The sequence below is a fragment of the Nothoprocta perdicaria genome, unplaced genomic scaffold (assembly GCF_003342845.1).
Source record: "Nothoprocta perdicaria isolate Ctin4 unplaced genomic scaffold, notPer1 scaffold_101, whole genome shotgun sequence".
Taxonomy (NCBI): domain Eukaryota; kingdom Metazoa; phylum Chordata; class Aves; order Tinamiformes; family Tinamidae; genus Nothoprocta; species Nothoprocta perdicaria.
The window spans coordinates 415,029-430,587 of NW_020454106.1; the positions used below are offsets into that span (position 1 = coordinate 415,029).

The 15,559-nt window shown below is 38.2% G+C and overlaps 1 protein-coding gene across 1 annotated transcript in view; it reads right to left on the reverse strand.

The window, feature by feature from the left end:
* Window positions 1–15,559, reverse strand: part of PKHD1 (PKHD1, fibrocystin/polyductin) — a 234,406-nt gene that overhangs the window by 119,584 nt on the left and 99,263 nt on the right. The window contains exons 40-46 of the mRNA XM_026040938.1: window positions 15,430–15,555; window positions 12,897–13,030; window positions 9,109–9,221; window positions 7,713–7,812; window positions 6,408–6,542; window positions 3,187–3,322; window positions 1,222–1,468 (exon numbers count right to left, since the gene is read on the reverse strand). Coding sequence (XP_025896723.1) covers window positions 1,222–1,468; window positions 3,187–3,322; window positions 6,408–6,542; window positions 7,713–7,812; window positions 9,109–9,221; window positions 12,897–13,030; window positions 15,430–15,555 — 991 coding nt within the window. The remainder of the gene's footprint in view (window positions 1–1,221; window positions 1,469–3,186; window positions 3,323–6,407; window positions 6,543–7,712; window positions 7,813–9,108; window positions 9,222–12,896; window positions 13,031–15,429; window positions 15,556–15,559) is intronic.

The following is a 15,559-nucleotide window of genomic DNA, read 5'->3' on the forward strand; positions in this document are numbered from 1 at the left end:
GGGAAAGGGAAAGGGAAAGGGAAAGGGAAAGGGAAAGGAGAGGAGAGGAGAGGAGAGGAGAGGAGAGGAGAGGAGAGGAGAGGAGAGGAGAGGAATGATGTGTTGATCATTATTTTTTCCCTATCCTTTACTTTTAGAGACAGAAATTCACAAGTGTTTTTCTTGTGTAATAGGAATGGTGGTAGTGGTGGGCTGAGCAGCATTTCTCCACTGAATCCTTTTAGCTGCTTAGAACCAGCAGGCTGAACAAATCCAACTTTAGGAGGCAGGTGTGGTAACAGAGGTGAGCTGAAATGATGATCAGAAACTGTATGACTGATGGGAAAGACCTGGATGTATCCCAGGATACTATTTTATATATATATATATATATWTTTTTTTTAATTTAGCTGAAGAATTTTGGTTAATTTTTTTTTCTTAAAATATATGTATGTATATTCTCAAAGTTTGCATTAACTTGAAAATATTGTAATGGACATCCAAAAATTTCAGTCTGAAGGGAAAACAACTACCCTGTTTTTAAGATAGCTCTGCCTTTTCATAAAAAAAAAAAAAAGCTCACTCCTAAAAGTGATATACAGTTAGTATTTGCCTGATTCCATAATGATGATGGAATTTAATCTATATAGACTAGAATATAGACTGAAACAAATTGCTTAGGCAAATAGGACAGAGTCAGTCTCAATAAGTCTGAAGACCTGAACTGAACAAATTCACCTCACAGCAAATAAAGGACAAGATGAAAGACTAGGAGGTTCTGACGATGTAGATAAAAAACTCATGGCTTCAACAGAGGTGCAGAAACCTATTTAATAAAAGAAAAAAGTTTTATTTTACTAGATCATGAACTTACTACATCTTTTAGATGTTATGACCGCTCATTATGCGAGTACCAAGCCCATGAAATTGTGAAATGCCAAATTCAATATCTGTAAGAAACTAATACTGACGATATCTAAATTTGTATATAAAATAAGCCAGAGATTCACATGAAGGACAACTGGCATATGTAATTCTTCTAACTGCCCATACAGCTAGGTTCTCCTCTCTGAAAACACAGTGACTACATCCAAATTTCTGTTTTGGAATGGTCTTTGGACTGTCCATCATACCATGAGAGGCAGTTTCAGAGGAGTCTTGGGACTGTGCTCAGATCAGAGCTTTTCTAAATATAAAGCATGGAAAGAGGCAATCACATCAATCAATTTTTCAGTTACTTACAAAAATATAGACATACGATGAATGACAAGGTCCCTCTTACACACACTGCCCCTGGAAGCTTGACTGAGGTTGGCGCTGGCTGCACAAGACATCTCAATGATGGCCGTGGAAGGGAGGAGACAACTTCCTTCATGCCCTGTGACAGAGCCATCAAGATCCTCAAGGACAGCGGAGTGAGGAAAGGGGAAGGACACTTGATAAGGAGCGTTGATGAAAGTCAGCCGTTCGGTGCTCACTGTGAACCCACCTGGAGAACAAGCAGCAATTCAAAATCAGGGACTGACCTCTTCAAATAAAAGGCCCATGGACTTGGGAAAACGAGGTGTTAGCTTCCCTTCATCTGTCCCTTGGATAAACGACTGCTGAGTCAGAAAGAGTTTCAAAAAACTCTTTTCAACTGTCAAGTTTCAAAAAGAGAAAAAAGAAAAAAGAAAAGAAATAAAATGGAGAAATAACTGGTTATAGGAATTGCCATGTTCTGGACAAATCCAGGCATCCTGTTGTGACAAGACTCATTGTTGCAGCCTCCTCTGATCCAATTGCTGTTCTTGGCTCGACTTTGAACTCTTGAGCAACTCCAAATCCTCTTTGCAAACCCCTTTGTCAAAATGTAGAGTCCCCAAAACATTGATCCTTACAATTCCTTTACACTCTGCTTATAAAATAAATTCTTTGGAGGTGAGGGTGATCTACCTATGTGTTCATTATATAACTGTACATATGTACATAATCTGGCACAATAAAACCTTGGGGGAAATGTTTGGCTGGAGGGATCTCTTCACAACTGCAACATGGACAGTAACAGAAAGCTCATCAGGACTAAAGCTCAGGAAGTTTTCAAACAGGTTAATATTTCCAGAAATGTCAGGAAATCACTGCCCTACAAATGATAACAAGTTGACTTTGGCATGAGCTTTCATGGGCTACATTTGATTAGTACTTGACAATCATATTGCCAGTTGTAGCCTCTCTGAGTCAGATTTTACTGTTCCTGCTGTCCTTTGATCTCACCTCCTGAAGTCTTTTTCTCTGTTATGTTATTGTAGGACAGTATACATTTATATATAAATATATTTAACAAGTAATTGCAGTTGGAACGTTCTTCAAAGAGCCTTTGGGCACCTCATCAAAGCTCAAAAGGATCCTTAGTTTACATATGTTATCTTAGGCAAATTTACCTAGGATTTAGGCTGGCCTGAGGGAGGAGCTTGGTGGAATTCTGTGCGGATGTGTCATAGCTATTAAAGAAATCATCTCTCCTGAAATGTTACCCCCCAAAATGAAGAAGCAATAACAATTCACTGTGTTAAACCCCATTCCTAAATCTCACTAAGGCTTTTGAAGCACTCTCCCAACCTCAAAGAACTGAGAAAATGAGATCAGTGCAGCCTCAAAATGAGTGATATGTGACTTCAGCTAAATAATGAAGCTGTTTCAGATGGAGGGTGTCTGGAGAAAACTTGCAACCATACAGAGCACAGCAGCTAAAGGACCTGGTTCAGCCCACCAGCAATATCAGCAAAACAAATATACAGAAGACAGTGATTATGATTAAGGACTAGTTATTACACATAYTGCTGTTACTCCAACTCAAGGATTTTCTCAGTTCATCTGAGCTGCACAACTAGTATGTTGTCTATCTTGAGTATACATATTATCATCTTATGTTTTACCTCCATGGAAATGGGGTATACAAGGCAGCTGTATACCTTGTGTACCTGGGAAATGGAGTAAGTGAAACAGAAAACCTATATTTTCATAACTCACCTATAGCAAGCATAGTGATGGGAATACAGAAACAAAACTGAGGTCAGTACCCACCACTGCTGAAGGCTTTCTCCAGCATTCAGCTGAAATATCTGTCAGCAATTCTTTTTGAAACCATAAAACTTTTACACGTGACTGTGAAGCGGGTGAATGCCAGGAACYTTGGAATCCTGCTAAATTGGTGTAAATCCAACTCACCCTGCCCTTGGTAACAGCCAGAACAGGTCCTGATTGCTGCACAAGTGCTTACATCAAAGTTTCCAAAAGTTGTGTTGGAGACAAACAGCTGGTATCTTTGGGGAGTCTTTAGTCCTGCTGACATACAGGTCCTGTCCTGCAATGAAGAAATGAAGAGTGATTTGAAATGTATCAGTGTTTGGGATTCCAAGCATCATTAATAAGTACAAGATCCATCAGCTTGTATTTAGAGCCTGTAAGATTTAAAGCCACAGTTCTAAGTCAATTTACACTATTTGAAAGACATTGACGTCTGACAAGCAGTATCTGTTTCATTCACCATTTGCAATATGTTATAGATCTAYGATCTTTACAAATGGCAGTAATTGCCTTGTCGTTATATGAAGGGAGAGGAAACTGCACCTTCCCTGAGATAAGTGTATTTGTTCATGGCATAAGACCTTCTGGACAGAGGATGTAGAGAAGTAGAATTGAGACCTATCAGCCTGCAGCAGAAGAGACAGTCAGAGAGAGAAGAGAGTGGACAGACACAGATGAGTCTCAGTAGGGACATAGAGATAGAGACACTTCTTGGGATCCAAATGTGATGGGTATCTTGATGCAGTACTGACACTAAACCTGGAGAAAGAGACACATGTGTAAGATACAGTGAGCAGACTTATGTGCAGCTGCTTCCACTTTATTTTGTCTCATCTAGCAAGCTTGAGTTTTCTCTATTTTAAAAAGATAGTAATTCCAAATTACGTTCTAAGGAAGATCTGGCTCTTGAGATTCAAAGTTCTGTTCTATGGTTGGGGTGGCATTTGAGCTAGACTCCTTTCAAGACTGTGTTTTATTTCATGGTCCAATCAAGAATAACAAAAAATAATAATCATTTGGAGACAGGAGAAAGGATAACATGAGAAAAAGAAGAGCAGAACTCACAGTCATCTGGAAACTAGGTGGTGATCCTAGGCCATGACACAGGGATTTTATACACCCCCCTCTGACTCTGCAAATTTATAGACAGAATGGGAAGAAGGATAAGCTAGTGGGTAATCTGGAGTAGAAAGAATGGACAGGAATGCACCTCATGAGGCTGTTTCTGAGGCTTGTAAACACTTTTGCAGGACAACTCTCTAAGTCCATAGAAGACAACTAAGAAATCCAACCTCATGTAAGACATTAAAATGTAGACTGAAAGTTTAGCCCTTTAAAGTGACATCCTTAATCTTGTTAAGAATCAGCAGCTCCACTGTGACCTTTGCTATCCTCAGGACAAGGCATCTGAGGTGACAATCCGTGGGTTAGCTTCTTCCAAGTGAAGCAGAAATCCCAGCCCCCAAATCACTTCTCAAGACATTGCTCTTAAAAATACTTATGTTTGCTCTTTCTTTCTTTCTTTCTTTCTTTCTTTCTTTCTTTCTTTCTTTCTTTCTTTCTTTCTTTCTTTCTTTCTTTCTTTCTTTCTTTCTTTCTTTCTNCTTTCTTTCTTTCTTTCTTTCTTTCTTTCTTTCTTTCTTTCTTTCTTTCTTTCTTTCTTTCTTTCTTTCTTTCTTTCTTTCTTTCTTTCTTTCTTCGATCCATCCATCCATCCATCCATCCATCCATCCATCACCATTTCTGTCAGGAAAATTACTTTAGGAAGTCTTTCCTTTGACTTCTGTGGGCACTGTAGATAGCCATGACACTGATATGCTAATTGATCAAAGTCTATTTTTTTCAATGCCTTGATATTTCTAGAAACCAATCATGTTTTAAAACACCACTTTCAAAAACTGGAAGGGCTAGAAGAGTGGAATATCCAGTGTTCCTGTTTAAATTAATGTCATAAAGTTTTAATTGATATTAAAGAGGCATCATTATTAAAGGCAGAATTACATAAATTAAGATGTAAATTATGACAAGGAGGCTCTTATCATGAGATAATCAAAGATAATCACCCCCCTGGGGTGCTGCAAGAAACAAGGCACAGCTGAGCGCCTCTAAATCTCTTAACAAGTACAACATTGAAGTTCTTCTATGGCTCAAAAGCAAAAACAAAGATATCCACCCTTTCCTGTCTGAGGGAAATTTGTTGTGGTTTTGAGCCACTGTAAGACTGCACAGTTGAGAGCAGGATTTTGTCTGAGCTAAATATTCTAGGTAGTTCAACCTGCTACAGAGATTTCTTTCTGCGAGCGTCTAAAGGAAACTCATCTAAACCTCTTTCTCAGCCAGTCATAGGGGAAATGAATTTCACAAACAGGAAGAGAAAACTAAAGCAGGACCAAAAAAAAAAAAAAAACAAAAAAAAACCAGCAAACAAACAACAACAACAAAAACTCAAACCCATGAATAAGCAGCTGTGGCCATCTGTTACTAAAACCCTGTTGTTATCAATGTTATTAATCTGTTAACAACATAGACATAGTAGCACCCAGAGGCTGCATAAAGAAATAAAGAAGATCAGGTTTACTGCATTAATAAAAAGATTGAAGTTAGGTGGCATTTTTTATTCTAAAGCAGGTATATAGTACTCTGTGTTCAGTGCAGATCAATATTTGCAGGAGAGATCAGAGGGAACCAAAATACGAACTAAATCCTTTGTTTCCCCTCATTATTCTCGGATCACTAAACTAAATATCTCAGTTGCATTTTTTTAAAARAGATTGGGATTTTACTGTAAAAGATTTATAGGAATGGCTTTTGGAACAGGCTGGTCTCCCCCAGATCATGTTTTTTCTCAAAAATTCAATTTCTGTGAAATTCCATTGTTTCTCTGAGACCATGATAATCTTGGAAAAATCACAGATAAGGAATCAAATTAACACTTTTCTTGATCAAATTCTTCATATCAGGATGATGTTCCATGCATCTTCGATCATGCAGAGTCCAGCTGATCAAACGTCATTTCTCTTCTGCTGCTGCCAGAAGGAAACAACAGAATTTCTGGTTCTAGCAGTCTAGGAGGAGCACTGATGCTCCACATCCCTCAGCTTTATCATCAAGTCCATGTCCCCTTGCAAGGGCTGCTTGTTTCTTCCTAAATGTGGGCTAAGTGAACAGATCAAATCCTCATCATTTTTCCAGCTCTAAGTTCTTACCACTCATTACATAACATCTATTTAAACAGCAAGTTTCACAGAAGGTGTCGCAGAGCAGGAGCTTTTCCTGAAGTTTCCTCTTTCTTTTCCAAAATCCCTGTTTGAAGAGCTGTGGTGCTTTTCAAGAGACCCTGAAATGATTCCCRGAGTATTTACCTTTTGCCCAAAGTGTCCGATTAAAAAGCTGTTAGCTACAGAAGTGTTTCCCAGGCTTTCTATGATGTCAATGCCGAAGTCTTTGCAAGCAAAAATCTGGAAACTCTGGAGTTCAAGGTTGCKGCTGCTAAAAATCTATTTAAAAGCACAATAAAGGAAGGAAAATAAAATCTCTCATTTATGTCTGTTGTTTYCTCATTGTACAATAAAAAGAAGGGTGTAAAAACACACAGTAATGTAGAACATGTATTTATTACTTGAAAATCCCCTCCTAATTCCTTATTTCTGCTTTCAATTAATCATAGAAACCCTTTTATATTCTGAAAACTTATTTTCATGTGGAAAGGAATAAGGTATGAAAAAAAGGACGATCTCATGATCAGTAACAAGTAGGCTCAAAAATGCTTTAAATATTGTGATTTCATTATTGGAAACAATACTAAGGCAAAAGGAATTAAAGTTTAGAGCAGGAAGATGCTTTGACTACATTCAGAAATATTAATTAAGTCATCTAATTGCAAGAATACTCTTCTTAGTATTCTTCTAGTTAGTCAATTGAGCATATAATAAAATTACAATTTAGTTAAAGTCAACAAAAGTACAACATGATTATTTTTTTCATTTTCATACAAATAAGCTTTTTGAGACAGAGAACATGCCAGCTAACCCTCCAAAAAAATGGACATCTTCAAAGGAAAGGCTATCGGATTAGAGTCTAGAAAACATGATTTACAGAGAAGCATAAATATTTTTTGCTCATCAAACAGAAGGTTAAGAGGAGACTTGATTGCAAGGTAAGATAAGTAAAATTAACCTATACTGGAAGAAAATATCAGGTAATAAAGAGGTTATTAGCAGCTAGAGGAATWGTGAAGCTCACCAATTTCAAATTAAAAATGGCAAATTTTCAACCAGGGGAAAAATTCCCACAGAAACTGCTAACCCCATGAAGATAAGCTCTCCACCATCTGCAGTCTACAAGTAGCTCAGATCCACAGGGAGGACTTCTGGCTGTATTATGCCAGGAGACAATTTCACTAGAACATTATGGAGGTTATTTTGGTTATTTTTGAAAGTAAGTCTGATTCTGCACAGTAGCAGTAAGGAGAACTTGCATGAACAAATGTTCTTCTGCCTTTATCACTAAAACAGAAACCTCTAGCTGAGGAACAAACTGGTACTGATTTTATTGCAACTGCGGCCTCTCCGCTGCCTAAAAGATGAAGACTCTTTAGAGAGGACACAGGCTCAAAGATTAAACAGTATTTTCTGAGCGTCATATCAAAACAGTGAGAATGAACATACCTGTGCTCCGCCTTGATTGCTCCAAGCCGTGAAGCTGTGCATCTGCACAGGGCCGCCCAGGTTTGCTGGCAAATATTCTGGATATACCAATAAACCACTCCTATATAGCAGAGAAATCAAAGGAGAATGTTTCTCTAAAGTACCAAATTTTGGCATCRTCATGTAGGGCCAAATTTTCTTCTTCATCCTCCCAATATCTAAAATCCTAAATCTGCAACAACTCCCATTGCAAGGCATTACTATTGGCTTGAAAACAAAAGACTGGGGTATACAAGTATTCATTGTGGGCATCCAATAATACCTGCATCCTGATAATACCTGATCCTYTTTGTGCATTTTCAGAATTAGCCATGCCAGGGCTAACACTCACCACGTGGGGTCACAGGCAGGCACATRCTGCAAGATGTTCACAGCACTTTCATGAGACTCTAACCACTATTTAGCTAAGCAATRGGTGGATCTGGATGGGTAAATCCCTTACAGTCCATAGATTCAGCCAGTTTGCACGCCAGATGTTCCTGGATGAAGGGTTTGCTTTGACCTCCTCCAGAGATATAAAATCCAGATTTTAATTCAGAATTTCTCAAAATTAAAAGTGACTATACCCGCTGACTTTTAACGTGATGTCACTTCTTTCGGTGATTCTATTTTAGGGAAGCATATGCAAAGGCTCTGGTAAATACTTTTGGATACTACAAGAACAACAGTTATATATAATATCTGATATTCATATAACATCCTTTATCCTGTTTGATAGAAAAATGCTTAGACTCCATTTCAGTCAGCTTAATCAGCTGAACTCTAAAATCTGCATAGTTGTGTTGCTATTATAGCAAACATATGGAGATAAGAAATACCGTTTCAGGTCCTGTAACCCTGCATCATGTTTCTAATGGCAGCCTGTGATAGATATTATCAGAGAAGCCTAAGAAAGAAATTGTGTATCATCTGTTCTCTTGCATCCTTCCCTCTTCTGCTCAAAACCCCTGCAATACCTGAAAATGAGCTTTCAGTCCAACACAAGAGCACAAACCTAAGTGCGCTGCTGTTAAATAGTTGACTAAAAATCATTCAAATACTGCAGCTTAACCTACATGAGGGTCATTTTACTCCCTATTTAAATAAGGGTCTAAACTGGAACTGTTCATAGCAGCACAAGGGAATGATGCAAGTTAATGAACTGGGCTTGTGAATGAAAACAACAACAACAAAAAAAAAGGTTGAATTAAAGCTAAAAATGCAATTCTGCTCTGAATTCCTCTTAACAAGGAGGACAACCCCCAGAAGAAAACAAAATTGGGTGAAAACAAAGAAAAAAGAGGAAAAAAAAGAAAAGAAATGAGAGAGATTAGAGAGAATGCTGCTATGTGTAGGACTAGCATAGATACTCGAGTACCTTGTGCAGGAATGAGCTACATTCTYACTAAAGGAGAGCAGAGGTATCCAGGATGATCCCTCGGGGTCAAGATGAAACAGATACCCATACCCAGCAGCRCACACCACATTCCCCTGCGGAGAAGCATATGCAGCTGTTAGAAAAATATATCCTGGGTTTCTGGAAATTAAAGCCTGTGTGGCTGGCAGCAGCTGGTAGTTTGTTTACTGTGTCCAAAATCCCTCATGTTTACACCTTGTCCTTAGGTCAATCTCACAAAATCCCACTCTCAAGCCAGGTAATAAGGTAATAGAGATTGATCACATAATAACAACATGTCACAGCAAAAGGGGATTTCTACAAGAACCAGGTAAGGAAAGAGAAAAAAGGAAAAAAAAAAAAAAAAGGAATGAGGAAAATTTCTTGCCTTTTGTAAAATCCTTTCTAACTAGAAAGGTGATGCCATGAAAGAGAGGTAAATCATAAGCATTCGGTTTCTTGATCTATTTTTCAATATGAAATTTCAACCTGAATTTTAATTTGAAATTTCAGTGTTTTCCTTTGTCTCCCCAAAGAAATACAGCAAGTTGGAAAGAACATTGGTGATAAAAAAAMAAGACACCTAAAAGTCAAAACAAAGCAGAGAGCTACATCTTCAGGATATATCAATACCTGGAAGTGAAAATGAARTTAATCTGTGATAAATTATAGGTTTTGTCTTCTTTTTAGCAGGACAAGTGAATAACTGTGGGAAGATGTGCTTTAGGTTACTACCGCTCAATTTCTTGTGATGCAGAAATTCCCAAGTTGCATTTTTTTGCCTTCTTTGTGCTTTTGCGTAGTTGTAAGAGGTGAAACAGAAGTGATCACAATGTAAGTCTTGCCTTGAAATGAGCAGTTTAATGCATACAGAGTCAAAAGCAAGTGACTCGTGCATGGGGGTGAACAGTGGTAAAGGAGCTCTTCTMCTTTAGAGCAAAAACCTGCTCTTATTCCCGTTCGGACTGAAGCCAAAAGTAGTTCTTTTGGGATGGTGTCCATCACAGGGATGCTTTCATGTACACATCTGGCTATGATCCCCCTTAATTATCCTAAGCGTCTAGGATAATAGACGCCTAGGATAGATAGCAAATTTGATGTTGAAGATACAAATAGATTTGATGTTGAAGATGCAAATAGATAACAAATGTGATGTTGAAGCCCAGACTGGTAAAGCTAGGCTTGCTGTGCAGGAGAAGGTAAGGCATAGGCATGTCCAGAGGGCAGTTCATCCGATCTACCCGTAGATAAGATGGATTGCTCTCTRGAGATATCTATCTCTCTAAGGAGAGCATAAGATGAGCTTTCCTGTGACTGTAAGGAGAGCTTGTTTGGTGAGATCAGGACTGACACCCACCAACTACCATCTCATAGGTCACCGGACAGTGTTAAAACAGTAATGGCTTTTTGGTCCCTGATGACCCAAATCAAAGTGAAACTTTGTGACCTGGAGGTGAAAGCCTCCGTATTCCAATTACTTTCTCCTGACCCATCCAAGTGAGTTCCCTGCAGTCATGATCTCTGACATCTGTCAAGCAACAAAGAGATATCAATAACCAAAGCACAGCTCTCTCTATCCCCTGGTAAAGCTGCTGTCTAAAAAAAAAAAAAAAAAAAAAAAGGAAAAAAAAAAATGTCCAGCCCCTGAGCCTTTTCCTTTAATAGAATACTTCTGCAGTCGAGTCACATTATTTCCAGGATCTTTTTACTTGTGACTCCAATTGTGCATTCTACAGATGATTCATAAGGAAAAACTGCATATTTATTCAGCCAGATAGTGGCTGGAGGGCAGGGGTTTTAGGCAAGCAGGGAATTTTGCGTGGAAATCAATTCTTTGTGGAAGTCAGTATATTACGAATGCCCATGCAACCAAAATTCCAGAGAGAAATTACCTCCCCAAGCATGCCAGATACCTGGAGGTATGCATTGCAAGTCAGTATAATAAAGTGGCTAACATTTTAAGTGTCTCTCAACTGCACAACAAGGCTAACGTAAGTATTTCACGAATTTCTTTAGATGACCAGAGTTCACAGTGCTGACCTTTAAGGTGACATTAAAGCTCCCTTTCTCCCCACWGTGGACAGCATGCCCCAACTTCAGAACCCGCTCGGATACTGGGAGTTTTCCTAACAGGTCAATCTTAGCATGCACTCACTTTGCAGAAGATTTTAGAAAAGATCATGTTGGGAATTAAATGATGAGGAAAAAATGGATATTAAACAGATGTACATTGTCCTCATTGGAGCTGAGTGAAAGCTATGTCCCAATATTCTCATACTTTAGGAGATCCTTGGTTTTTAAGGAAAGTTTCAAGGATAGTCACCAATGCAAATTTAGGCTCCAAAGTAACTGGAGCAGTTGTGTTAATGTTATTAGTGTTATTATTTATTAATGACAAGCTTAATTGAGAATAGAAGATGTAACACCATTTAACACAGGTCGCAGTCTATTTTAGCTGTAATCCTTGTCTTAAGAACTCTTAGGAAACAGGAAAAGAGGCAATCAGGCAATGGAAATATGAGTCTTTCCCATTACATTCTTTGAACATCCCCATTCAGTTTTAGATTTTACCAAACCAAACTACWTCTTTTAAACCACTGTGATCAGAATAAAAAGGTACCCCAACTGTAGAATTTCATGGTGCCAGCACTGGACCAGCATTATTTTCATTTACTGAATTATTATCATACTAAAGAAGAGTCCGGACAACACAACTAAGAACAAATCCAGCACTTTGCTTTAGAAATGCTGTGGGTCTTTCTTCTAATATCCATGTTCTACCATGTCTTCTGCTAAACATCACTTGGTATTATAGGACAGCACAGCTAATAACAATAATATGAAGTTACACAGATAATAATAATAAGTTGGGTAACTCCTTTAGAGCCAAATCTGCTGCTGCTGCAACACCTTGAGTAGCTTCCTGCAAGAGGCTGCTGATGATGAGGTTTATCTTCAACCCTTCAAGGGCCATGTGCTACTCTAGKTAGAGTAACACATCTTTGGAAAACTGACCATCATCACTTCACCCATACAAGTTATTGCAACAACCCTTTTGAAAAGCTGAGCCACGGGCGATTTAGCAGACAGCTTCAGGGTAAGTCAGTACACAATACAACAAAGTTCTGTGTTTAGTAGAGCTGAAACTCATGCAATTCTGCCTAGCTGTTGCATTTTTTAACCATATTTGGTGGTCTTAAAAATGATAAATAGGTCCTCTGAGGAGTTACAGAAAAGTCATCTCCTTCTTTCTAAGTGCTGTCTTCAGAGTAACATGGGAAATGTGTAGGTCTCTTTTCTAACCTTCAAATTTAACTGCATTTTTTCCCTCATGGAATAGAAGTCCAGGCGGCAACTAGGTCTTTACATACACTTAGTAATTGCTTTGACTTCTGTGAGGTAGCAATAGAGCAGGTAAGGATTTTTTTTTTTTAGGAAATGTGCATTTCTCATATCTGAAAGTTGTTGAAAGGTCTATTTCAGTGAATTTCCAGACTTGAAATAGTTCGGAAGGAAAATATTTTCAAATCACTGATAATTATATTTTTTCTATTAAATATTTAAAAGTGACTCTCTATTCTGAAATGTTAGTTAATTTGCCTATAAATATTATTTATTTTGTATTGTGTGTTTCTTTTACTATCCCATCAAAAATAGCTTTTAACAGCATAGTCAAGAAGCAAATGTGCATATAAGCTCTGAAAGAAATGAAAGTCTGTATCTTTCTGATATCTCTTCTTAGAAAGGTGTTTTATAGTTGAATTACTTACCTCTATGTGGTTGGCAGGAGCCCTGATGTATATCCCTGCTGGTGACAATGCTTCAATGCTGGATAAACCATCTGTTCCAGAAAGGCCAAGCAGTATATTGTTACTAACTCTGTTCCCCTTTTCCAGTCTCTCTCCTAAAAATAAAATCAAAAAAAATATACATACATACATATATATATATAGAGAGAGAGAGAATTGGAAACCTCCTATTACGCAAATTATTGCACAATTTTCCAGGTTTTACCCTATTCACTGTGCTGGCTTGGTCCACCYGAGAAATGCTTTTGTTTCACTGTCCCTATGTATGCCAATGTTTGAAATGGACTCAGGAAACTGTTTAACACAGTTAGTTTAACAGTCAGTATAAATAAATACTATATATTGTATAGAGGCTCAATAGAGACCATGATTCTGCAATTCAATACGCATAAGGCTGTCTATCAGGTCTTATATATAAAGCATATAGCAGACTCGCTCTATACCAGGTTTATAAAGAAACTGAATAAAGAAATTATTAGAAAACATATTTTCCAGATGGGAAAGAAAAAAAAAAAAAAAAAGAGAGAGACTGAGTTTGAGGAAGTGGCTTTGCTATGGATATTTTGGCAATGGCGCAATTTAAAGATCTTATCCCCTGTGTCTCCCTCTATTGCCCCACTTATGAGTAAGAAGAATCCCAAACAGAATTTGAAACACCCAGAGCAGCTCTGCACCAAGGTGTTTCCCCACATACAACATAAGCAATGAAGCACGAGAAGAAAAAAGAAACATCAGCTGACCAAGGGATCATAATTCATTCATGGGGTCCCACAGATCTAATTACAGTAAAGAATAGAAAATAAAAAAAAAAAAAAGGAAAAGAAAAGAAAAGAAAAAGAGAGAACAGTAAGAAGTGGGTAAAAATGGCCCTAAGGAAATGGCTGACAAAAACTGGCAAGCCCTTGGTGGAAGAGAAGTCCAAACAAGGGACAAGCTCCAGTCAGCCATCACGTAYATCCCCACTCTGGCATAAAAAGGAGGCCATGCCTGTTTGGCCCCTACCTGTTACAAATAAAGTATATTTAACTACTCCTATTGAACATAAATGATTAAATTCCACTACAAAAGCTCCAGTTGTATCCCATGCACAGATCCCATTACTAGCACCATTACTTTGGGTCTGCAGAGTAATTGCTTTTACTCTTTTCCACAATATTTTCAGACTTTCTCCATTTTTGGAACAAAATACATTAATGAAATATTTCCTTTCTAGACTGTATTTACTACAAACAATGCAACTATCAGAGCATAATCAGAGTCCTAAAGAAGTCTTTTCTACAGTCATATAGGTTTAAGAGGAGGCAGAAAAAGTCTTGGCCTCCAAGATGAGATGTAGTGTGTGAATTAATTTCAAGCCTAGAGCAACTTYTTATGACTGTCTTGCAAACCCCCTGAAAATGAGGGTTTTAGATGAAATCACTGAGAGAGTCTAACTCTGGAGACACAAACAGCCAGCTATAATACATATGCCTTCACAGGTAACAAAATGATATATAAATTCATCTATCAGGACCTCTGGAGCTGATGACAGTGAAGCTATTAAAGACATCTTGGGGATAAGGTGTATTCAGGCTGAAACCTCTGAGGAAACGTTCAGTTCAGCCCACAGTCCTTTAAGTCAGACACGTGTACTAGCATGAACGTGCAAATGCATCCTCAGGATGGAGATCTTGTTCTGCTTCCTCATTGTCACGAGGGCCCTATGTCTCACCTTGGGCAAGAGGTTGCATCTCTCTGGGCCACCTCTCTTCATCTGCAAGATGTGTACAGTCACTCTCCTTTTATAGGTTCCCCCTCTGTTTAAATTGCAATCTATCACATCTCATTATGTTTCTATGCAGGGCCTAGCATAGAGCCTCTCTGTGCGAGTTGCACTGCAGGATCAGGGCTGAAGGTCTTTCTTTTTCTTCTTTAATTTTAAAATCGGTCATTTTCATTCCATCTCTGATAGAAAACAAAAATCTAGAAATATTTTTAAGTATTCAGGCGATGTAAGATCCCAGCAAGTCAGTCTCCTGATGGTTAGTTAGGAGAGATATTTGTTGTTTAACATTTTTGTTGCTCCAAGCTCCAATTTATTTAAGTGCTAAATCCTCTGCTTAACTTTTAACATATGCTTTCACTCCATTATCGGCAATGCCAAATGACTAAAGTTAAAGGTAAGTATGTTCTTAAATGCCTCACTGAATTGGAGTCTTAAACATTACTTAATGGTGTTCTTCTGAAGACAGATAAATCAATTCCCTAAAAATAAAAAGGGAAGTAAATCAAGTAAGGGCTGACCAGAAGACACAAATAGTGTAAGGACAAATGGAGACAGATACTAAGTGTTGCATGAGGAAACCTGGGAGCTTTACACCAGATTAACTAATTCTAGAAAATGTGGAATGATGGATTTAATCCATCAGGATGCACCTACTGTTTTTTCCCTCCACAGAGACATTTTCACACAAACAGCAATCAGAATAATTTGCTATTTTCCTGCTTCGCTTACCCAGAAGAATCCCATGGCCTGAAATGTCAGAGAAAATATTACAGTCCACTGTAAGGTTCGATACCCCAGTCAGACGGAGTCCTTGGCCAAAGGAGTCCAAAATGCAGGAGCCACGTATGTAGGAGTCTGG